This window comes from Arachis ipaensis, chromosome B2 (assembly GCF_059453495.1).
Source record: "Arachis ipaensis isolate K30076 ecotype BB chromosome B2, ASM5945349v1, whole genome shotgun sequence".
Taxonomy (NCBI): Eukaryota; Viridiplantae; Streptophyta; class Magnoliopsida; order Fabales; family Fabaceae; genus Arachis; species Arachis ipaensis.
This window is the reverse complement of record NC_142437.1, coordinates 89,314,327-89,340,641: the sequence shown is the minus strand read 5'-3', so window position 1 is coordinate 89,340,641 and position 26,315 is coordinate 89,314,327. Positions and strand designations below refer to the sequence as shown.

Below are 26,315 nucleotides of genomic sequence, written 5' to 3'. Positions count from 1 at the left end.
TAATTTATATTATTGAATCATAATAGAAGAAAGAAAATTTTTAAATTTTAACTGGGATTTACCTGATAATAAAGTGCTCAACGTCTCTGCTGTACAGCTGACAATGAAATACATTATCATCACCTACAATTGGATGACCACAAACACAAGAAAAGAACCACCACTCTAGGTCTTGAACAATCTCTTTAATTTTCCCAACCACAGAATTGCCCATCCTGTTTTTTTTTTTAAATAGAAATAATTGAATGAGTAAGGAATGTCTACAATATCAACTATCAAAGAATATTAGTATTTTTCACATAACATCAAAAGATATTAAAGAACTAATAGTAAATACCTCATTGTTTGCTTTAAGATTAGCAATAGTCCTTATTAGCTTCCAATTAAAAGTTTCATCATCAATCACAGACACTAAATGCCCAATTTCATTACTACCGAGTCTGGTGAAATGGTGTCTTGCAATATCGTGTCTACGTGAAAAAAAAACACACAAAAATAATATTAAGATAGAAAAATTTCAGAAAGAGAGTTATAGAGAGAGAGAGAAAGAGAAGGAAGGTTGATTGAAACTCTAGAAATATTGAATCCAACTAACTGATTCAGAAAATTGGCAGTTTTCTACATATCGGGGTTGATTGAAACACTAGAAATATTGATCACATTTTGGAGACTGACTTTATCTACAAATCACAATAGATATAAAGAAGAAATTAATCCATAGAGAAACTATTTATTCCTAAACAAAAATATGTAAATAAATCAAACTGAGACATCTGCACAACATGAACAATTTTTTACCTCCATTCACTTTGATTTTGAAAGATTGAAGAAGAACAACAGGTGGTCTCTGATACTTCTTAAAACTATTGATGTCTACAAAAGCATAACAATCACTGAGCAGATTGTAGAGAATTTTCATCCTGGGTAATGATTATAAAAAAGATCGACAATAATAGAATAAATTAACAACAATAAGATAACATGGAAGATAATGAATACCCATCAACAAAAACTTCAAGGCTCATAACTTTCAATATCTTTCCATTTGACTCAACATCCCTTTGTCTTTTCAATCCGCAAAGGATCCCAACAAAATCTGCTAAGTAAAATTATGTTAAATAACAATAAATCATTAGAATTAGTATTATGAGACATTTTTTCGAATTGTTACTAATTTCACTTTAAAAGATTTTCATACCAATTAACATTGAAAAAAAAATAAAGGTTACCTATTAAGTAATCATAATCAGTGCACTTTTGATGAACCTCGTCCACAGAAATTAGAGTTGAACCAGGATTAGATATGGTTGTACTTGCAGCAGGAATAACAGATGTGCTACATTTGAAAAGAATGCGAAATAGATTTCTTGTAACTCTGACCAATCCACCATTAGGTATAACTTTGAAATCAGAAATAATAAATACATCCCCTTCTTTTAACTGATCAATAAAATTTGTTATCAAATGATCCTCAACAGTTGCTTGGATCTTGTGGTACTGTAAAAAAAAATAATGTCTCAGCATTTGCATATATTATGACATATTGCATGCCAAAAAATTTATCACATACACATGTCAAATTATTGACAATCAGAAACAGAAATTGCATTCTTGAAATTGAAAATTGATAAGTATGAACAGATATTCAACATTCAACAGTTTGATGTTCACCTCTTTATTTAAAAAGAAATCAAGGAAATACCATTCAATCAGACGAAAAATAGTACAAAGTTAGCTCTAGAAATTAACAATAGTCAACCATAATTAACTTAAAAAACAACAATTAGCAATCCTTTTCTATTAACAACATCAAAATATAAATGAAATTAATCAACCCAGAAGCCCAACCATTAAATAAAAAAGACAACAATAAGAAACCAAGAAAATTAACTCAGAAAAATAACAACAAAAAACTTTTATTCAAAGGAATCAATTAAATCGAAAAAATAAAATAGAAGGAGCAGTGGATTAGAAGATGTACAAAATTAAATCAGAAATCCAACAACAACCATCAATAATTAACCAAACCAAAACAACATCCTCTCTTAATAATAATCACAAAGGAAGAAAATTAAATAACTCAGGAACATATCAATTAATTTAAATAAAAAGGTAACCATAAGGAAAGTTAACACAGATTTACAACAAAAAAATCAGAAAAATTAATCTGGAAAAATAACAACTCATCTGAAGATTGAAACTGAAGAAGTAATGGAAGGGGCTCGAATATAGCGTAAGCGACACCGGATGAGAACAGCGACAATGTGAACGCTGGTGGTGACCTATTTTTTCGGCAATGAAGAGATCGAAGGAAGGAGTTATGGTAGCGAACCAGTGATGCAAAGGGGGGAACACCCACTGCGATGCCCACAATAGCACAACATGGAGAAATGAAAATCGTCGGTGAATAACCGATGCATTATGTGCATCCGATATTGCGTGAGCAGCGACACCGCTGGCTGAAGGAGAGTAGCTCCAATATGGAAAGAGGGGAGGGGGGAAGAGTGTAACACCCTAATATACAGATCCTTATGCTCAAGTCATAAGTCAATGATATTAAGGTGTTACGACTCTCAAGGTGGATTATAATATGTAATTGTATATATGTTGAAGGGAAATATTAAATGGGAAGCCTGGAAATGAGTAAAATAAAATCGCAAAGTCGTAACACTTACGTATCAACGCGTTCGGCTAACGGATGAAATAACTAAAGCATATAAGGAAGAAATAGAATAGAACAGAGTAGATATAAATATAAGTATACTAGCCACTAGTCGCGACCTGCGAAGTTTAGGTCGACTAGGGTTACAAAGTTAAAACAGTTGACAACAGAAAATCCTATCTCTCCTAAAATACATCACAGCCTCTATAGACAAGTTTTAAAAGAATACATACATACATCATATTTGGTTTTATAAAATAAGGAGACAGGTCTATAAGCACAAAACAGAATCAGAGAAAAGGGTTCACTAGGGTTTAAGGGTCCTTACCTTGAATATGCCTCAATCAAACAAAAGCCTGCTAATCCTTCGAGTTAATTTGACCCTAAAATGTCAAATTAACCAAAAACCTCAATACTTAAAACACATAATTTTTGAATTGTGGAAGAGGGAATTGAAAATGAAAATGTGGCTTCTTTACCAAATTAAGTACTGGGCTTTCTAAAGAATTTCAAGACGGACGCGTGGCCGCTGATGGTTTGTCAATCGGAGCTCTGGATTGAAAGTTATGGAGGAATGAAATTGGAGCCAAGGGTTTTCTCTTCTCCTTCTTCCCCTCTCCTATGTTTCAACGTGCTTCCCCTTTGGTTTAGGGAAGAAGGGCAGATGCCCTTCATTTAAAGGGGGTTGGGCTGGGCTATGGGCCCAATACAGGCCTGATTTGCCCAGTTCGGCCCAATTTTAGGCCAAATTTTTTAAAATTAGTGTCAAAATTCTTATTTTTAATTAGCTCTATCTTATTAAACTATAAAATTCTATTTTCTAATTTCTTTAAATAATAATTAATTTATTCATTAATTATTTACTAATTTCATTAATTCCATATACGCTCTCTTATATTCGACTGACCTCTTATCACTCCTCTCCACCCTTCACGGGTTCCCTCAAATTGACCTCATTACAACTTCAAAGTTTCAATTCAATATTTTCCAAATCCATCATCCAAAGACCAACAATTTATCCATCACAATTAAGTACAAATCTAATTACACCTATAATCATGTATACAACTATTTCACATTTAATCTAATCTCTTAGCCACAATCAAATTTAATTACCTGAGAATCACTATTGGCATTAACTTGCTAAAATTTTCAGGTATTCAAACCTAAAATATTTCTAATCATCTTCTACAGCTCCCATTTGTAACTATCTTATTTGAATGCTTCCTCAAGCTTCTACTGCGTCACTCTGATCATTAGCCACTGAGAATCCAATCATGTACTCGCGTCATATTCCCCTTATCGGATCATAAAACATAGACTCAATTTTAAGCATTCTCATCTTGACCGGAGTAATTCTTATGCTCATCCTAAGACTCAATCATGATCTCATTAAAATCCTAGATCTCAATATTCACATCACCTAATTATTCAAAACCTATAACATCAATTTCCTAGCAATTAGTCATTTTCCACAAAATTATGCAAATTTACAAACCTTTACTTCAAGTTCAAACCCAAGGTATACCAATGCTGTCTACAAGTCTTCTCTCTTCTCAATCATCAAGACCCAGTGAATTCAAGCCTAATTAAACCAATCATTTTTAACTATTCACCTCCAAGTATTTCACTCAACAATCCAAAGTCAACACACTAATCTCACATATCCCACATCCAAGATTCTCATTTCGAGTAGCTCGCTCATGTCCATGAAACACCATTCGGGTCCTGTCCACACTAAACAAGCGATACCAAGGTGATCGCAACAATATCGCAAGTTAAGTGCTTCAAATTACCAATGGTACACTCATGAACTTTATGCTAGACGTATCAATTAGATACCCTAACTAGCATAAGCACAAACTCAGAGTATGCATTGAAACACAAGCAGTCCATCCCTCAGGCTCACGAGGATGAACTGCTCTGATACCATAATCTAACACACTAATATACAGATCCTTATGCTCGAGTCATAAGTCAATGATATTAAGGTGGTAGGACTCTCAAGCTGGATTATAATACGTAATTATATATATATTGAAGGGAAATATTAAACGTGTAGCCTGAAAAGGAGTAAAATAAAATCACGAAGTCGTAACACTCACGTATCAAAGCATAAGAAAATTCCACGCGTTCGGCTAACGGATAAAATAACTAAAGCATATAAGGAAGAAATAGAACAGAACAGAGTAGACATAAATATAAGTATACTAGCCACTAGTCGCGACCTATGAAGTTTAGGTCGACTAGGGTTACAGAGTTAAAACAGTTGACAACAGAAAATCATATCTCTCCCAAAATACATCAAAGCCTTTATAGGCAAGTTTTAAAAGAATACATACATACATCATAGTTTGTTTTACAAAATAAGGGGGGAGGTCTAAAAGCACAAAATAGAATCAAATAAACTCCGCCGTCATTCAGACAAATCCAGTTGACTGTTGAGTGCCAGGACCTGCATATGAAAAATAGAAAATATATATGGAATGAGAACCCTCGACCCATGGATTTCCAGTACGGTAAAGTGCCAAATAAATACAATGAACTATAATATAAATTCACTAAGCATCCTAAACTTCTTATCTCGTCATATCCATCCTAAGTTCTCACTAATCCATAACTTGGACACTATCATAGGGAATTTTAATTCTAACACAATATCCTTCATACTTCACCACATCCCAATCTACCTAACCCAAGAACCGTATCAAACACAAACAATACAGACAAGTAATACACAAGTAAGGCAAGTAAGTCAATTAGCAAATAATCATGAAACATGTACAATTAGGCAAACCAAAGCAATTAAGTATACCCAAACAATTCATACATATGCAGATGATGTATGTCTATCCTATGGCTAATGAGTCTCATCTGTCGATTATCAAGCCAATCTGACGTGTCTGGTAGCTAATCCGGACACAATCTCTCTGTTGCGCCTTAATACCATTAGAGGGAATCCGTGCCCTATCACCATTAGAGGGTATCTGTGCCCTGTCACCATTAGAGGGTATCGGTGCCCTGTCACCCTTACAACCAGAGAGAGAAATACAAGCATACTCATCCAACATTTTCCATCATAATTCATTTTTCACATTCATTCATTAACTCATATATGCATCTTCGGCATACTCGCCACTTTTTCATGCTTCCTCGATTAATCATAATCATTAAATCATCAATCATATTTCAATATTACTTATTTATTCATTTTTCCTTACATTCATTCATTCATTTTTCAGACTTTCTTCATCTCTAAGTTACTACTCCTCCCTACCTTCTTCTCACCACCCAACTTACAACTAAGGTTTAGGGGCCCAAAGAGTAAAAATAGAGGTTTAGAGGTCCAAAAGCATATTAGAGTCATAAAAATATAATTTTGCTGAAAACAGGGTCACGCGTAGAGCGTGCATTTTGGCCCATTTCACGTACGCATAGCGTTGTCCGCATACACATGTACGCTGGACAGAAATGACCCTTTGTGAATGAAGGGTATGCATACGCATATAATGCAGAAGCTCCAAAAACTGCTAAGTCCAGAATTTTCAACTTTGTACACCAAACTTTGATTGAGCATAACTCCCTCATTTTAAAACATTTTTCCTCTGTTCTTTGAACGGCAGAAACATCTCGGACCAAGTTTTATTTCTAAACAAGTTTGACATAAATTGGAGGTTCGAAGACTAAGTTATGCTCTGCCAAATTTTGGCCACAATTTTCACAAAACCAAACAAACCTCAATTTTCAAAACATACACTTTCCAAACCTTTGAAACCAACCTAAACCTTTTAAAAAACTCAACCCCAAACTTAGCTATTCAGCATCATACTACTCTCAACTCATATTTTTAACTTTCTTATTCAATCCACCACTTTTGACCAATCTCAAATGCTATAATTCAACTTCAAACAACATACCATGTCAAACATCATTCCATATCTCAAGTTCCAACAATACTCAATTTCATCCACTACCATACATATAAATCAATATCATCATATACAAATCACATGCATCATCAACCATCACTTATCGTTCTTACCTCTTTTCGGCCTCCAGCCTAAATTCACGGCCTCCGGCCCAATATTTCATCAAATAAACTCATACCACCTAATTCACTATCTAATATCAATTTTAAACCACAAATCAACTATGAAAAATTCCACAATCCTTATCCAATATCAATATCATCCATTTCACATATCATACCAATCAATCATACCATTCAAGCTTAATCCTAGGGGCACCTAACCTAGAAATTCACATCATATCACATGGTAGTTAAATGAAACTTAAACTGTACCTTAGTCGATTCCTCTTAAAACCCAAAGATAACCCAACTAAGCAAGTTCACAAGTTCCACCGCCAAAATTCAATATCCAAGGGCCCAGTCAAGCTTCCATCTTCACAATCTTACTCCACATCACATATATACACTACCTATTTCACATAATATATCTATACATACACATTCAATACCCCAAACACAATTAATTAAGGGATTCACTAGGGTTTAAGGGTCCTTACCTTGAATATGTCTCAATTAAACAAAAGCCTGCTAATCCTTCAAGTTAATTTGACTCTAAAATATCAAATTAATAAAAAATCTCAACACCTAAAATACATAATTTTCGAATTGGAGAAGAGGGAATTGAAACTGAAAATGTGACTTCCTTACCAAATTAAGTATTGGTCTTTGTGAAGAATTTTAAGATGGACGCGTGACCGCTGACGGCTCGTCAATCGGAGCTCCGGATTGAAAGTTATGGTAGAATGAAATTGGAGCCAAGGGTTTGCTCTTTTCCTTCTTCCCCTCTCCTATGTTTCAGCGTGTTTCCCCTTTTGTTTGGGAAAGAAGAGCTTATGCCCTTCATTTAAAGGGGGTTGGATTGGGCCATGGGCCCAATACGGATCTAGTTCGTCTGCTTCGGTCCAATTTTGTGTCAAATTTTTTAAAATTAGTGTCAAAATTCTTATTTTAATTAGCTCTATCTTATTAAACTATAAAATTTTATTTTATAATTTCTTTAAATAATAATTATCATTAATTATTTACTAATTTTTCAAATTTTACAAAGAGAGATTGCTAGGGTTTAGGTTTCTGTAATGAAGGAGAAACTAGCGAGGTATATAAGTTCTAATTTTTCAGCCCAGAGAGGAGAGAACTAGTTAATTAAACTAATATAACCCAATACTAAATATTCTAACATTATTATAGTTGATAGCATTAATTCAATATCATTACAATTAGAAGAAAATAAAACTAGAAACAACCGAGGTTAACTTTATATTCAAATTTAAATTTCAATTTCAATTGTTATGAATTTTTAAATGAACACAAGATGTATATTTTTTAATAACTCAATTAAATTTAACTTTAAATTGAAGACCTCTGAAGATGGAAATCAAAAACATTTTATTAACCATGATCTATATTTTTTTGCAATTCTCTTATTTTTTGGAATTGATTCAATCATTAATTTATTATTGCATCGGTTCATTTCAAATTGATAAAATATACGCATCTGTTTCTTTTTTTTCTTGTAATTAAAAACAACTTTCATTAAATACATAAATATCATAGTTATATCCATATTAGAATTCAAAACAGCTTAACATCCTATTACAAATCAAACAACATAGTAAAGTAATATTTGAACATATTAAACTAAAAAGCATTGAGATCCTCCACAGCCTCATGATCGGTTCCACATTGGCTCAAAGCATCTTCAAATTTTGGTATACAATCAACCAGAAACTAAGCCTGAAGAAAATTGAAATCCTTTCAGTTATTGATATTTTTATATACTAATAATTGAACAAATTATAGACACTAATTAGTAAATATACTACAGAGTTATAATTAACCAAAATTTTAAAAATAATAGAAGTAACTTTTCACTTACATCTAATATAGTAACCTAATAAAAAAGTAAGATACCAATTATGGACACAATAAACAAATTAAAAAATAATGTGTTAAATATAATACAACTTCTGCATTGCTTGACCTAAAGAAAGGTATTACATCATGTGGAGACTGTAAAAAATAATTCGGGAGATGATTAGTTTCTGCAGCTAAATTAACCATATTATCATAGTAAGCACCAACCTTATGATCATTCATGTGAGTAGCAGCCTCAAAAAGATTAGTAACCGAGGCATCATCCCAAATTTATTGTACAATATACACAGATCGATTTAGCTCATATCCCACAGTCCTAGCATCAACTATGAATACAAGTTTTTATGCAAAACACATGAATGAGTTTCAATGGAATAACTTTTCAATAAAGTCCCTAAAAAAACGAAATAGTTAACAAATAGCATAATAATAATTTATGTTTTTCTTAGAAATGTGGAAAGATATAACTTAACTATATCTATATCCATATAGTAATTAAAACCACAATAACATGACAACTTGATTCAACTCTGGTTGATTATCCAAAAAGGTCGAGCATTTTGTCTTTGTTATTTGCACGACCTCACGATCTTTAAGGATAAATATATTGTTGTCATTTGTATGAGACACAATAACCTTTAAACAAAATCTTGAAAAAGATGAAAAAAGAAACAAAATTTTAGTAAACATTTAAATAAAAATTACTTAGCAAAACATAATAAAATGAAAGAATAAAACACCTTCCGATAACATCAATGCATTGAAACTGATGATATAGTTCCCAAAATAAAATAGGAAGCACTCTGCTACCAAAGAAAAAATCATTACAGCATTTCAAATAATTTGCAAGACTATCATTTTCTATGTTTTTCAAGTATCATATAATAAGAATAATAAAACTGAATTATCTTAGAAATTTTATTGCAAATAAGGGGAAAAAAATACATTCTCAACATCAGAATAGTAGAAATTGGGCGAAAGAAGATTACTAATAATCTCTTCAATAGTTTCTGATTGAATAGAATTATCACACACTATCTAAATCTTGTAATCTTCCCCAATTGCATACTGCAAATAGCTGTCATAGATGGTAAAAAATGGGACCGTGAACGCTTTCCTGAGATAATTTAGTTGGAATAAGTATCCAATGCAATGATTGACAAAAAAAAATTAATGAACAACATGTTTTAAGATACAATAAGGAATCATACATTGATATAATCATCCATTGCAGTTGTTTTGGGATTATCACTTAAGACATTTACAATTTTAAAGCAACCGGAATAATCTTGATCAGCTGCAGAGGGCATTTCAATCTTGAAAATTTTCTCCTTTCCAATGACATCATCAAACATATGTGGAGAATATGACCGACGAACCTAGGGAGATGAATAAATATCAAGAAACTTCAACATGAAAAAATATAATAAAGATTCAATGAGCTTGACTATGAAAGAGTTTATACTGCAAATTCATTAGAATCAACAAAAAATTCCTATTCTATTCTAAGAAATGCTTCAGAACAAGTTTTTTCAAATAATTTTTTTGTTGCATTCTCAAGGAGAAAAAATACAACAGCACAGCCACCATCGTGAATCTTTACTCAAATCTCATATCTGCAACAGTTAACAATGAAGAATAATAACTAAAAGCAAGAAATGTGCTTAACAACATAAAGAGTTGTGTATAATAAAGAACTGACAAAATTGCAAAAGATTGATACTAAATTTATTTCATAATAGAGTTATATACGAAACTTACTTGACCAGAACATGTTCAACACATGAACCACAAATATCACAAAGGTAGAGATCTTCATACTCAACACCGGGATGACTACATACACATGAGTAGTACCACCATTCTGGTTCATCCATAACTTCCTTAATTGTCCCAATAACAAAGTAATGACCACCCTGTAAAATTTTAAAAATAATGATATACTATAGAATAATGATTAACAAACCAAAATATGAACACCCACACACCTGTTTAATAAATTCAAGTTTAAATATGTAATGGAGAGTTTTTCAATATAAAATAGTACCTCGTTATCTGCATCAAGATCTTGAATACTTCTGATCTCTTCAGGATTGAAATAATCACCATCAATTTCAGAAACTAAGTATCCAAACTCATTGGTCATAAGTCTTGAGAATCCATAACTGGCAATACTAAATCTACGTACAAGATACAATAAGTAATGTTCATAATACAAAACATATTCATGAATAATAACAAAATAAACATAGCAGATTGTAATTTTACAATTTTTTTTTATAAAAACTAACCTGCTAAGGAACTCAACAGAATCAGGAATGTCGAGATTAATGAATAACCTAGAGACATTCATTACATTTTGTAGGCTTATCTGACCTGCACGCAAGAATCCTATTCTATTAACCTTAAACCATATTTAAAAGATGAAAAAAACCATATTTAAAAGATGAAAAAGACAAAACTAACTATTAGAGTAGAAATTTCTTAAATATGTCTGAAACTAACATTCAATTGCTTTGATTTAAAAGACTCGAAAACAATCACCGAAGGTCTTGAATATTTTTGTAAGTTATCATATTCCAATAGATCATAAGCATTTCCAAACACATTGCATTGTAACTTTTTGCTTAACAAATAAGTTGAAAAAGTTCAAAAGAATGTAACTATATATTTATTGTTATAAAGATAAAGGCTGGAATAATAAAAAAAATTAGAATCAATAAAAGATAACTAATGATATGGGGGAAATTGGGAGAGATAATACCCATCAGAAAAAACTTCTAGCACAACTGCTTTGATCATCTTGCCATATGATTCTACATCTCTTATTTTCGAACACTAGGAACGATCCCAACAAAGTCTAAGGATTGGATTGAAACATATATACATTTTGAGTTAGAAAATCCCATTCTTTATTACATAATACAATGTATCTAAGAGGGAAGAGCAAAAAACTTGTACTGACCTATGAGAAAATTGTCATCCTTTGTCCTTTGATCAATTTAATTTATTGAAGTAAAAGACAAACCCCAATGAGATATCTTTAAAGATGCCACAGAAACAACAGAATTTTTGTATTGGAACAAAAGTCTGAATCGATGTTTTGTCATTCTGTTCAAATCAGTGTTTGGTAGAACTGTAAAATGGGTCATCAAATACACATCTCCTTCAGTTAGATACACGACAAATGTTGGTATAAGCTGATCTCTAATGGTTGCTTGGATCTTGTGTAACTGCAGTTGAAAAAAAAATTCTTTATATTTTGACTTATTTAACTTATGTAGGTATAGATACATCATACAGACATTTGATTAAAAAAATAAAAGAACAAAAATATATCATTATGTATCAAAATAAAAAATTTCCAGATGAATAATATTAGAAAAAAGTTGCAACAACTTAAAAAAATGGTAACATCAAATAAATCTCAGCTTCTCATCTATTAACAGCATATGCAATAGATTTTGATATCCATCCAATGCAGGAGTCTGACGGTACCACAACTTCACAATTTTAACATTCAGTTTTCATGATTCTTTCTACGGAGTGATTTTCTCCACTAGATCAACATGGTTATTCATTTCCAAGATATATAGAATAAAAACACCAAACAAAGACAATATGGAAAGAAAAATTCAGAACTAAGATGAGAAGATAAAAAGATAAGTTGGACTTATAAACTTTTAAAGCAAAGAAACACTAAAACTTATATTGTAAACTTTACATATGGGACACTTATATAATTTTTTTGTACATGTTATCTCTCCTAGATATATATAGATATACATATAGATAGGCATATATATGAATATATGTATAGATAGACATACATATAATGACATATACATGTAACAGATATAGACAGATAGGCATATACAGATTGATATAGATACACACATCATTTAGAAAGATCTCACAAGTAACCAATATCTCATGGGAAAAGAGCACAAACAGCATGGGAGGAAACCTCTTCCAAATTACTAAAACCTAACACATATAGTTGATTTGACAACTGATAATGAACCAAAAAAATTATCTGTCAATTGTACCTATCACTACAGTTAACTTCAGTCCAATAGGTTTGACTATTGTAAGAGAACATGAGACAGAGAAGACACATGACTCTGTACTTAACACTGAAACACCAAACTGCTTAAAATAAAAAAAATAATATACATAATACATAATTAATAATCAGCAAACTCCCAAAAAAAATTATTTCAGAATAAGACAAATAGTACAAAGGTAGGTATGAAATTTTTATAACAATTAGACATAATTAACTCAACAAAAATACCATTAACATTCATTTACTGTTAACAACAATCAAAGAACTGCAGAGACACTGGAGGGCAGTATCATGTACAAAGTTAACCGAGAAATGTAAGATAATTAATTCAGCAAAAACAAGCTCCCACGTTAATGATAATGACCAACGGATGGGATTATTAAATCAGAAACACAACCATTGATTAACAAAAACAACTAATAATCAAGAAGATTAAATCAGGAATCAAACAATTAGAAATTAAAGAATTAATTCCAAAAAAATAATAATTAACTCGCAAAAATGACACTGAAGAAGGAATGGAGGAAGACATTGAAGAGCAGGAAAATGGACCGGTAGAGAACCGTGACCTCTAGAACACCGGCAACGATGTGTTCTTTCGGAGATGGAGAGTTCGAGATGGATAATGAGGTAGAGAGAGGGAGAAAGAGAGACGCGGTGGGAAAAACGAACAAACATGACACAGAGAACAGGATCACCATGGTGGAATCGAAGAGCGTCGGAGAGAAACCCATAGCTTTTGTACATGTGGCAAGTACTGGGGCTGTGACACACTGTGGCTGATGGAGAGTGGATTGGGGATGGAGGAGGTGTGGATGAGTTAATGCCATTATTTACCGTTCTCTAATCTAGGAGAAACTCACGAGGAGTATAGAAATATTTACAATCAACACCCTGAAAATTGTATTTTATACGTGTTTGACATAAACTGAGATGGTCTCACTCTAATTATGTTAATGGTTGAATTGAGTTCATTATTTTCAATAAATAAATAAATAAAAGTACTGCCAACCAGTGTTTTTAGCCTAATAGTAGAAAAAATGAGCCACATCTTTAGATATTTAATTTTTTTAATTTTATATAGGTTCAACATACTTGAAAAAATTAGACTAGAGTTTAACAGGTTAAAAAATCAAATTGGATTTGATTTTTTAAAAAACAACAATTTTATTCATATGTTTAAAAAGATATGTTTTTATTAAAAAAAATCATTTACATCTGGATAGATTCACAAAAACTAAATCTTAAATATTAAAAATATTTTTTATTTATGTTTTTTTGAAAAAAATTTGTTAGGCTAAAAAAAAGTAAATAATTAAGTTTTTTAATAGAAGTAATTTTTCCAAAAAAACGTATTTAGGTGGGTTTTTGAGATTGGACAAAATAACTTTATTTTAAAAATTACCTTTTTAATCGAAAAAAGCAATCCAACCAACAATAACGATAAATTTGGATTAGCTTTTAAAAAATATACTTTTTTTTTCTATTTCTTAAAAAAAACTTCTGTTTAAACAAAGAGAAATCATTTCAAATTTGGATAGGTTTTTAAAAAGAGTTTTTAACAATTGAAAATATTTTTTATTTTTTTTAAACAAGGTATTGATTGATTTTAAAAATAGATAAATAATTTACTTTGTCAAAAAAAAACCCTTCTCTAATAGACAAATCGAAATAAGTATTAAATTGAATAATAGTAATTTACTTTTTAAAACAAAAGTAATTTTTTCAATAAAAAAGTCAACTGAAGCCAATAACAAATATTCTAAAATCATCACAATCAAAGGCATCCATTCAAAATGACCATAATCAGCAAAAACAAAATAATAAAACAAAACCAGCAACTCGTAATACTATATGTGTTATATAAAAAAATTGAAATGTAGAATCAAGATTTTGTCAAACAATCAGACTTTAGAATCAAGGAACAAAAAAAAAAATCAAAGAAATAAAATCAAAATTAACAAAAATAAAAGGAAAATAATGAGAAGTGTGGATTGATGCAACAGTTAGCACGAGAGAAGATGATGAGGTGGTAATTATTGAAGACACGAAAATAAGAGTATTGTTGAATATGCTGTGAAATCTTACCATTGTTAGGGAAGAAAGTATACGAAATCTGCTATCCAATGAGGCAGCAAATCTCTTTGGAACAAATGAAATTTCGATTATGAGAATGAAATATTAATTTTAATATGTCGATGAAAAAGATAATAATGAGGCCGATCCTCTAATTTGAGTCTCAATACGTCGAAATAATCACATTAATGGCACACGTCATGAAAAGTAGAATCAAATTTTAGCTTTAGATGGGTGATAATTAAATGAAGGTATGAACTATCAATTTTATGCACTAAAGAAGATGTCTCTGTCTAAAGAAAATGTAGACCAAAACAAAATTATAAATTACATAAAAATGATTGGAAAATATAATAAAAAAATTATATTATATCTTATAAAAAACTTTCTTAAATACCACATTTTCAGTCCTGGCAGAATCAATTAATCCTTCATCACAAAGTAAAATTTTAAGATCATTTCTATTACTGACTCGAGAAAAAGCTACATAAAGTTGACCATGAGAAAACACAGGACGACGCAGAAATAAACCAACTATTGATAATTTCTGACCCTATCTTTTATTAATTGTCATCACAAACGACAAGGAAACTGGGAATTGTCTGCGTTGGAATTTCAATGGTATAACCGTATCACTAGGAATCAAAGTCATTCTAGTGATAAAAACTTTATCTCCAGTACTGCTACCTGAAATAACTTCTGCACAGATCACATTTTTCCCTAGATCTCGCACAACAAGTCGAGTCCCATTACACAAATGATGAGTCCATATTTTCTGATATATTTTAGCTTGATTTGAGTGGATTTCATCATATAAACCTACACTTAAGCACCATAATAGCATATTTTTGTGTTTGATCCCTAAATTGAACCTAAATGTGAAAATATGCATTTTTGTACATGAAATTAACAATTTAATTCCACTTTTATTCCATGTGATGCCATGACAGGTTTGTTGAGTGATTTCAGGCCTTGGAGGCAAGAATGGATAGCCAAAAGTGGAAGAAAGCATGTACAAGGGAGAAAACATCCATTTTTATACTTCAAGTCTTGCTTTTGGATTTTGCAATTTACATTGTAAGTATTTCTTTAATTGTCTCTTTCAATTGCCATACTTGTTCTACACTTATTTCTATTTTTACTTTCCTTTATCAATATATGCTTGGTTTTGCAATTTTGATGTTCTTGTTGATGAATTTGATGTTTGATGCTTGTTTTACGTTTGTTTGAGTTACCTTAATTGATTTTGAGCATTTATGGTTCATAGCTTTTATCAATTTCCCAATTTTGCCATGTTTTATGTTTATGCCCACTTTGTGTTCGATGAAATGCCAATTTTAGTTATGGGATAATTTTCACCCCTTGGCTTGGGGAAAATGAGTCTATAGATTACTAGAGCCATAATGTCCAATATTTCGTGATAATTCTTGGGTGTTAGTTGTTATTGTTTCCACTAACGCTAGCTTTTTACTAAGGTAGTTAGTAAGTTAGCTAGGACTTGTGGATTAATAACAATTATGCTCAGTTAAGTTATCCTTCGATGTTAAGGGATGACTCAGTGAGATTAATCCATCATAATTATCATAGTTGTGATTATGGCAAGGAAGGGATTCCATAACTCATCCCAAGTCAATGTTTCATTTATGTTTTGAACTACTTTTCCATCACTTTATAGCTTTACTTGTCCATATTACATATATAGTTCTTTTATTCCTTTATTGCTTCATTAATTGCAATTTTGTCTTGTTCTTTAATTCCTTTATTTTGTTTGCTCTCAATCATTGAAAACCCCTTTGATTCTCACAACCAAAATTGTGCACTTATTGGAATTAGTTCCTAGGGAAGACGACCCGAGGTTGAAAGACTCTCGGTTTAGATTAGAAATTGTAAACTTTGATCGAGTATTACTTGTTGGTTGAGAATTATACTTGCAACAATGTTATTTCTCCTTTACCGAGAAGGAATTCTTAACCGACGATTTTGCTCGCATCAAGTTTTTGGCGCCGTTTTCGGGGAGCTAGCGTCATGAGTGCTTTATTTTGGTTGTTGTAAATATGTCCATAGTGTAAATATATACTTTTTGGGTTGTTTGCTTGTTTTTGCTATTAATTAGAATTTTGTTTCTTTTGTTACTTGATGTCTTTAGTTTTTATTTTCCATTTTCTCTGAGTTATCACCTTCTTGGTTTGAAGTTTGGTTGTGATCATTTTGTAGGGTTTGATAACTTCAATTGTGGATTGCATCATGGGTTTGGAGCATCAATTTTGGGAGGAGCAACCTCCTCCATATTACAATGAACCATACCCTCTCCAATATGCATACCCAAACCAAGGATATGGTGGATTTCCCTATGACTATACACCTCCATCACCATATACCTATGACCCATACCCTCAACACAACCCTCAATCACCGTATTTTCAATCACCACACCACCACCATCATACACCTTCTTACACACCACCTCAAGATACTCATCAACATGAACTACCTCCCACATATCCAACCTTCTATCCAACCAATGAACCTTCCTTTTTACCTAATTGTGAAGCTTTTCCACCCTTGACCCAAGACCATCAAGACCTTCAAGCCTTTATCCAAGAGCAAGAAGGATTCCGAAGGACACAAGGGCAATTCGTGGCAACCATAGCCGAAGCGGTAAACCGCTTAGTTCTCCTACACTCATCCGATCAAGGCATTCCTCTTGAGGAATGTGGAGGGTCAACTAATGCATGTAGTGAAGAGGAGAGCATGGAGCCACAAGGAAAAGAAAAAGGGTTAGAGCTTTAAGTGCAATAAAAGGGAGAAAGTGAAGTATGTGAACCGGAGGAGAGAAAGGAGGAGTTGAGGGAGATTGATCAAAATGAGGATTTCACATTAAGTGATTTTTTGTACTCCTTGGTCAATCCCCTCAATGATCCTAATGAGCATCTCCCCATTGAGTTTGAGAGAAACATGGAGGTAGACTTCTCACAACCTCCTTGTTATGACTTGAGTGAGGGGGAAGAGGAAGTTGGTGATGAAGCAACTCCGGTCCAAGAACATATTGAGTGGGTGGCAATTTCACCTATGATCTTTATTGGCCTCCATCAATATGCTATCTTAGAGACGGACTACCAACTTAAGGTCCTTCTTTGGTTAGTACATGGTGGAGAAAGAGGTATTGGTTGCCAAAAGAATCCAAGGCTCTTCAAGAAATCCAATTTAAGCTTTGGGATTCAAGAATGGTGTAAAGCACAATTGGTTGATTTTTGGAAAATGTTGGGTTGTTACAATGGTCATTTGAGAGCTTGTCCATCCGGCTTGGAGCGTAGTGATCAACAAGAGGGAGAGCGGATGCCTAGAATATGGGATCCCGGAGGAGCCTCAAAGTGCAAGCTTGGATGGAGGTTCAAAGAGGAGTGGAAACACAAGCCACCCTAGCTAGAGTCTCCTCAATAAGCCCAACTTAAGGACTATAAACCAAAGTGCTAGGTGGGAGACACCCCACCATGGTAACATCTTTCTTACCCTTTCTCTTTGTTTATAGTCTTGGTTTATTGCATTTTTTTTATTTTGGCTAGCTTAGGCTTAGTTTAGTTTTGAGTTTAGATAGGTTGAATTGCAAATGGATCATGATTTTGTGATATTTTGAATATTTTGGGGGTTGAATGCTAATTGAGCTAAGGCATAGCACCTTAGAAATGAAAGGAAAATTTTTGCAAAATAGGGCACCTATGCGTGCGCACCTACTCGTGCGTACACACACATACCATCTTTTTGCCACTTTGTGCAAGCACACAGCATTGTGCGTCCGCACGCAAGCTTGCAGCCCCTCTTGTGGGAGCATTAGCACAGGTTGTGCGCCTGCACCCCAACCCTCCTTGCTTCCGTGCGTGCGCACGGACCTGTGTGCGCACGCACACATGATCCTTCATCTAAAAAAAAGTGTGTGTGTTCTGTGCGTACGCACACTTCTATATCTCCGTTCTAATCGGAACACTCGCACGCCTTGTGCGAGCGCACACACCCCCTGTTTTACCTTTTTGTGCGTACGCACACGTACCTGTGTGTGCGCACAGGTGCTGTTTTGGGCAGCATTCCTATTCCACTTTAAATAAGCCCTAACGCACTTCCCGCCCACTCCATACCTCTCTTCTCTTTCTTTTACCTTATTTTCTTCTTGTTTTACTTAGTTTTCATTGCATTTCATTTTCATTTTAGTAATTATATTAGTCTTAATTTAGTTGTTTGCTAATTGAATAAGTTGCAAGTGCTTACTTATTATTTGATTGGGTTGCTTCTTGATTGAATTTCATCAACGCACTTATACCTTGCCTTAAATTACTATCACCTAATTGGATTTTCATATTTACATTTTGTTACATATTAGGTAAAATTTTTATAAGTGCATATTGAATTAAGTGAATTAAGTTGAAATTACTTGTTTATCATGATTTTTCATATCACATTTATCACATGACCAGTACTTGCTCCCTGTTAATGCTTGGCATTTGTTTGAGTGACTTTACTTGATTGCTATCAAGTGTATCACTTTTTGTAACAAGTACCTATACCATGTGACCTTTTCTTTGTATTTCATGATGAACACGTAGTTTTCTTTTCATTAATGGAATGGTTGTTGTTTATTGTGCTATTTTATATCAATTTTGTGCTTTCACTTGCACAATTATAATATCCAATATCTCAATTACTTGATTCACTTTTGCGGTTACCTAGGTTTGTTTGTGCCTCATCTCTTGCTTATTCTTTAATTGCAACCTAGGCCATCTAATTGAGGAACTCGTTCTTTACTTTTTGATTGTGTGGATGCCATTTTAACCGGCCGTTGTGTGTATTCTAATCGCGCGCATAATTGGAATACACACACGGCTCAATCATTTGCATCATACCTCACCACTATGCAGGCCTCCTCAATTAGATGCTTACTTGCTTTCTCCTTTGCTATTTTTGTCCTACTTGCCTTATGATTCTTAATTATACTCTATTCATTCTTTTTGAGGATGAGACGTGGAGGCAAGGAGCCGGTGGAGGAGCAGGACACCGTAGAGGAAGATGCTAAGCATACATTGGCCTTGGCAATGCCCATGCAACCCGAGCCCCCGTATCCGCCAGCTGAAGGTGGAGCGTAAAGCTTCATTCTCCCCGGATTGTGTTCATGCACGGAGGACCGTGCAACGCTTAAGTGTGGGGGAGGATTCATCATTTTGGGGGCGTAAACTTTCTTTTCCGAACACTTTGTACCTTTTTTTTGTTTCTTTTTATTAGGTTTCTTGTATATATTTGGAGTGTTTTTAACTGTTGCATTGCATTCTCTTCTAGTATATATATCTTAGCTTATACTATTGCATTTTGCATTTTTAGTTGGTATATATTTTATATATGTTGCATTTTTGCATATTTCACTTAGTATATATTTTATAGATAGAAGTTGTGATTGGATGATGTGAATAGTATAGCGCCTAGTTCAATTTTGTCATAATTGTTCATGTTAATTTTTGCAATGTTGAAAATTAGGAATAGAACTAGGAAAGATTTTGAAATTACATCCATCACAACATACATACATACATATAGGAAATAATTTTGGTGAAAAACAACAAGGATTTTCCAAGAGCTTTGTTTTTAGGGCATTTTATTGAATTAATTTGGAAAATTGTTTTCAAGCTTGCTTGAATGATCTTTATGGAACATAGAAGAAAGATAGAACAAAATACCATGTGAGTTTTTGGGCTTATAATGAGTGGTTACACATTATAACCACAATTTTTGTTCATTGTGTGCTTTATCTCCTCCTATGATTGTAATCTTGGTTTTGCTTGATTCTTTATTTCCAATGTTTGATGTTGTGATTGCATTTAGCATGTTTGATGCCATCTTTTAATTAAACTCACTCACCCATATAGCCTAACCCTTATATCTACCGTTGTAAACCACTTTTGAGCTTTTTAATCCCCCTTGTTCTAATTATTAGCACATTACAACCCTAAGCGAAAAACCATGAATTACCTTGAATTGCATCTTTGATTAGCTTAGGTTGAGATGTGTGTGTCATTTAAGTATGGGAGAAATTTTGGGAAGCATTGGTAGAGAAAAATTTTTGTTTTGGATAATTATTGAAAAATTTGGAAAAAAAATGGGTGCACATTCATGTGTCAATTTGCCTTAACCATATGAATTTGTCAAAAAAAAAGAAGAAAAAGAGAAATAGAAAAAGAAAAAAGAAAAATGAAATGAAAAAATAAAAATAAAAGGGGACAAAGGTCTCCCCAAAAAGGAAAAAAGAAAATGAAATAAATGAATAAGAAATGCATATGTAGACTTGGATGAAAAAGATGCATGAATGTGTATAAACAGGGAATGGGAAGTTAGGTTGCATAGTTTGTAATTTGGTTGATATAGGTTGAGTGGACATTTGAGCTAATCAAAGATTCAATTCCCTAGTTCACTTAGCCATATTTATCCTACCTTAACCCTAACTCCATTACAACCCTCTAAAGACCTCATGATACTTGCACTCTCACATCACATGTTTGTTGATTGTTAGATGAAAAGCAAATCTTTGAAAGCATGATTAGGAGGAGACTTGAGTGATTAAACCCTAAAACACCGAGTGCTTAGAGTGCATACACACCTAGTGAGGGTTCGATCACTCAACTCTATGTTTCCACACCTCTTATCATGTATTCTTGCAAATTGCTTCATTTTTTATGAGTAAATCATTTCTTTAGATTTTTTATTGCATTGAGTTATTTCTTTGCCTAGCCCTATATGTCTATACACTTGCTTGGAATTTGATTGTTGCTTTCACCAAATTAATAGGACATTATAGATAGATAGATATATATAGTATATACATACTTGCATGCACATAGGTAGTTGCATTCAATAAGTTGTTTCTCTTTTGATTATTCTCCTTGTTGGTTTAGCATGAGGACATGCTATTGTTTAAGTGTGGGAGAATTGATGAGTCCATATTTTCTGATATATTTTAGCTTGATTTGAGTGGATTTCATCACATAAACCTACACTTAAGCACCATAATAGCATATTTTTGTGTTTGATCCCTAAATTGAACCTAAATGTGAAAACATGCATTTTTGTGCTTGAAATGAGCAATTTAATTCAAGTTTTATTCCATGTGATGCCATGACAGTTTTGTTGAGTGATTTTAGGCCTTGGAGGCAAGAATGGATAGCCAAAAGTAGAAGAAAGCATGTACAAGGGAGAAGACATGAAGAAAACAAGGAGGAATCACACAGCCATTCGTGCGTGTGCACAAGGATGCGTGCGTACGCACAAGGAGGAAATCAGCAAGCGTGCATGCACACAACCCTCTGTGCGTACGCACAAGTGGAAATTCGGAGAAGTGTGCGGACGCACACACCTGTACGTCCGCACAGGTACCAGCGCATGCCTCCATTAAAAAGTCACGTGCTGCGTGGTTTTGGGGGTCTCTAGGCCCATTTCTGAAGTGCTGAAGGCTGGTTTGGAAGGCTATATTAAGGGCATATCAACACATAACAAGGGGAGCTCACTTTAGATTAGGAAAAACACATTAGGAGTAGTGTAGTGTAGTTTTAGGTTTTGCTCTCTTAGGGTGTCATTAGGGCTTTGTAGAATTTTATACTTCTAGCTTTACTTGTCCATATTACATACATAGTTCTTTTATTCCTTTATTGCTTCATTAATTGCAATTTTGTCTTATTCTTTAATTCCTTTATTTTGTTTGCTCTCAATCATTGAAAACCCCTTTGATTATCAAAACCAAAATTGTGTACTTATTGGCATTAGTTCCTAGGAAAGATGACCTGAGGTTGAAAGACTCTCAGTTTATATTAGAAATTGTAAACTTTGATCGAGTATTACTTGTTGGTTGAGAACTATACTTGCAACGAGGTTATTTCTCCTTTACCGAGAAGGAATTCTTAACTGACGATTTTGCTCGCATCAACAAACCACTAGTTGAATCAATATTCCTCAACAAAATAATAGGCACACCTATTTTCAACTTCAATGAATGATTAGGTAGACCAGAACACCTAATTTGATTCAAGAATTCAACATTTATCCAATCAACATCAACATTAGAATAGGCATCACTACCACAGATTGAATCAGCACTAAGATAATTTTTCTCCTCACCAGGCAACAAGTCAACTATATAACTATTTATCTCTTCAACATTCTCAACAGTTGGAGCCAATATTGCCTTATCCTGGAAAAAACTTGGATCACGAAAATTCTAAACCAAATTCGGATAATTTGTATTTATAATATCTTTAACTGAATTTTGCAAACATGAATGATTAGATCATAAGGAATATCAACAGAAAGGTTATCATTGACCACTGTTCCACATTAACCTTCACCTTGAAGTATCCAATATGAAAAGGACCTTAACTCCTGAGCAGTTGATTGTTCCAATCCATTTGCTAATCTCAAATTTTTTGTTAATCTTAAAACTTCGCAATATTTCCAGAGAACGGAAGAATTTATGGAAGCCATCACAATCTCAGCACGAGAACCCTTTGGAATAACTGGCAAGACCTGCCTAAAATCACCACCAAGAACAAACACCTTCCCACCAAAAGGTAAATTTTTATTACTATCAGAAACCAAAACCATGATATCATGTAAAGTCCTATCAAGCTCTTTAAATGTTAATTTATTAGTCGTTGGTGCCTCATCCCAAATAATCAAATCAGCCAATCGGATTAGCTTATCTTTAGGACTATCCTTCTTAATTCGACAAATAGTATCTTCAGTTAGCTCAACGGGAATATTGAACATAGAATGCGCTGTCTTTTCACCAGGTAATAACAGAGAAGCAATACCACTAGAAGCAACATTTATAACAATCTTTTTCTCAGATCGCAATCTAGCTGACAAAACTCTGTATAAAAATATTTTTCCAGTGCCGCCAAACCCGTAGACAAAAAAGAATCCATGCCTCTTATTGGAAACACAATCAATAATTTTATCATAGATCACCCTTTGTTCTTCATTTAACTTTAAGATATTTTCATCGTGCTCACGAAGCAAAGAAACAGTATCATACTGCAACTCATGCAACAGCATCAAATTGCTAAATTGAGAGGCTAAAGAGGTATTAGGAAGCGGCATACCAGCATAATTTCTCAATGATTTCCCATTATTCTGCAGTAATTTCTCAATCTTTAACAAAAAAATGTTTGCAACTCTTCTTGACTCATTGTTAGATCTACGTTTAACATTAAATAATAAATATTAGTACCAAAATATCATTTTTGGCTTGTGTGCGCTTGTGTATATGTGTGTCATATACAAATTTATCATGAACTAAAGTCTTACCGGAATATTGCAGCTCATGTCTTCTATAATAAAGAATATCATCAGACAAATAAGCCCAAGTTTGTTCCCAGACTGACAAAGGTCTTCCCATAGAACTAGATAGCAACAATATCACGAAAAGCCTCCTTAGCTGTGCAGCTGATGCTAACTCGCCGACTTCCTTAATAGTAGAAACAAACTCATTATCATCGATCAAGAATTTCATAGCAGAACATGCCTCTTGAAATGTATCATAAGCAACACCATTCATGGTTCTTATACTTCAAAAATTGGTACATCTTCTTTGTACATTCAAAAGCATCCGCATATAGAAAAGTTCACCAGATGAAGAATGAGCAAAACTCAATCTTCTAATTGAAAATCCTCTCTGTCTTGGCTTCCATTCCCTGCAATTCGAACAATACACAAATTTGCTTGGATATTCAACATACGTTAAAACCCGTCCCTCCGGGAACCACCTGTTGGCTATCATCCAACTCGTAAATATTATCACCAAATCTTTATTACTCAAATAAACATGAGTAATAATATCAGCATCATCGAATACAACATGTTGCTGGATTGGCAAATGAAAAGTCAACCTCTGTACTGATGGCCATCTATGATGAATATCATAAGCAAAAATTCTCCACATGGATTCAGACGGTGATAAATAACAACAATCGTAATATTGTTTGATCTTATCAACTACTTGAGAATATTGAGCACTCTGATTTGTATCTCCAACAGTTACAGTTACTCGATCCGGATCTTTATTGACCTACTTAAAAAGATACTTAATGACGTTTGACTTGTTACAAAATTCAAGATTTATATGAGCTAGATATTTCATTAACAACAACGGATTATAAGGGACAACAAATCTGTTGTCAATATCAACATCATTGATCTTCACTGTAACATCCATATTACGACATTTATATATTGAATAACCATCTTCATCAAACCTCGTTTGATCAATGAATCTTTTCGGATAAAACTTTGAGTACTTACCATCTTTCAAACAATAAGAACTCGGTCTAAGTCGACCACAAGGCCTATAGATCATGTACTTAGTAACGACATTATAAAGAGTTGGAAATTTCTGGGGATTCGGTAGCTCGACACAAATAAATTCATCAACACTTTGTAAGTTGCTTTCCGCGTAAAGCCAAAGTAACATATGTGCATGTGGTAAACCTCTTTTTTGGAACTCAACAGTATACATACCTACAAAATACAAAAAGGTCCTAAAGAAGTCAAATAAATATATGTTTGAAGACAATCGAAAAAAATTCAAATGCTAATTATGAAATTATATACCTGCATTAAGTGGACCAAAAAACACACCTTCCTTAAGATCATTTAGAAGGCACTTTAACTTATCATGAAAAACACGACAAGAGATATCAAGACGATCAGTGATAGGAATTCACTCTCACTCTCTAGATCATTGAAATTTAGGCCAATTTGGATTACACATTATAGTAAGGAATAAATCTGGATACCCAAAATGTTTACAAATTGCCATGGCATCCTGACAATGGTTAAACATGTAACGTCTACCACCAGTGAAGGAGGAAGGCAAAATAACTTGCGTCCCAATTGAAGAAGCTTCGTCATCACCACGATGTATAGCCTCTTTTATTCCTTGAAGGACTTCTCCTCTAATTGTACTTTGCTTCTTTCTAATCACATAAAACCTTTGGGACTCAATCATTGTGAAACAATTAATAACAAATTGTTGAAATAATCGCCTACACTTATGAATAATTCTATCTTTGTGCTTCGACAAAAATAGATGAACTCTGTGAGAGAAACTCTTGTTCTCCTTCCAATAACATATCCATGTTGTTCACCTCGATAAGGAATATTCAGCTGGTAACCATCCTCACCATATGGAAACAACAATGGATACTGTAATGGCCAATACAAAGCATGAGTTTCATAAATACGTTGCAATTAACCAGCAGTAGATCGAACAATAATATCACGACCATGATCTGAGGAATCGAAATCTCCAACAATCAAAGCAGCAACTTCATCACAAGAGGGAGCACTGTAAGTTCTTCGATCAACTGTCCTTTAGGAATACAACTTCAAAGAGAAAATCTCAGAAGGATGACATTGATAGAATTCTCTGACTCTTCGAAATGATTGTGCTATAATATTATGGGTATCGATCATTTCCAACAACTCAGTGATCAATTCTTTTTTATACATCTTTAGATATATGTCGTTCATAGCCATTAACCGGGTCCCATTTTAACATTTTCAACACCTTTCTCGTC

The 26,315-nt window shown here is 33.3% G+C and overlaps 1 protein-coding gene across 1 annotated transcript; it reads right to left on the bottom strand.

The window, feature by feature from the left end:
- Positions 1 to 23,073: 23,073 nt before the first annotated feature.
- Positions 23,074 to 24,295, bottom strand: LOC107627378 (uncharacterized). The gene is made up of 2 exons (XM_016330216.1): positions 23,969 to 24,295; positions 23,074 to 23,871 (listed from the first exon to the last, which is right to left on the bottom strand). The coding sequence occupies exons 1-2, from the start codon at positions 24,293 to 24,295 to the stop codon at positions 23,074 to 23,076; spliced, it is 1,125 nt and encodes a 374-aa protein (XP_016185702.1).
- Positions 24,296 to 26,315: the final 2,020 nt, after the last annotated feature.

Excerpts from the sequence above, each read along its gene's own strand:
- LOC107627378 (XM_016330216.1), bottom strand. The coding sequence starts at position 24,295 with ATGAATGGTGTTGCTTATGATACATTTCAAGAGGCATGTTCTGCTATG. Across the intron at positions 23,872-23,968 it reads AAGCCAAAAATGATATTTTG|AATAATGGGAAATCATTGAG; the intron begins GTACTAATATTT and ends AAATTACTGCAG.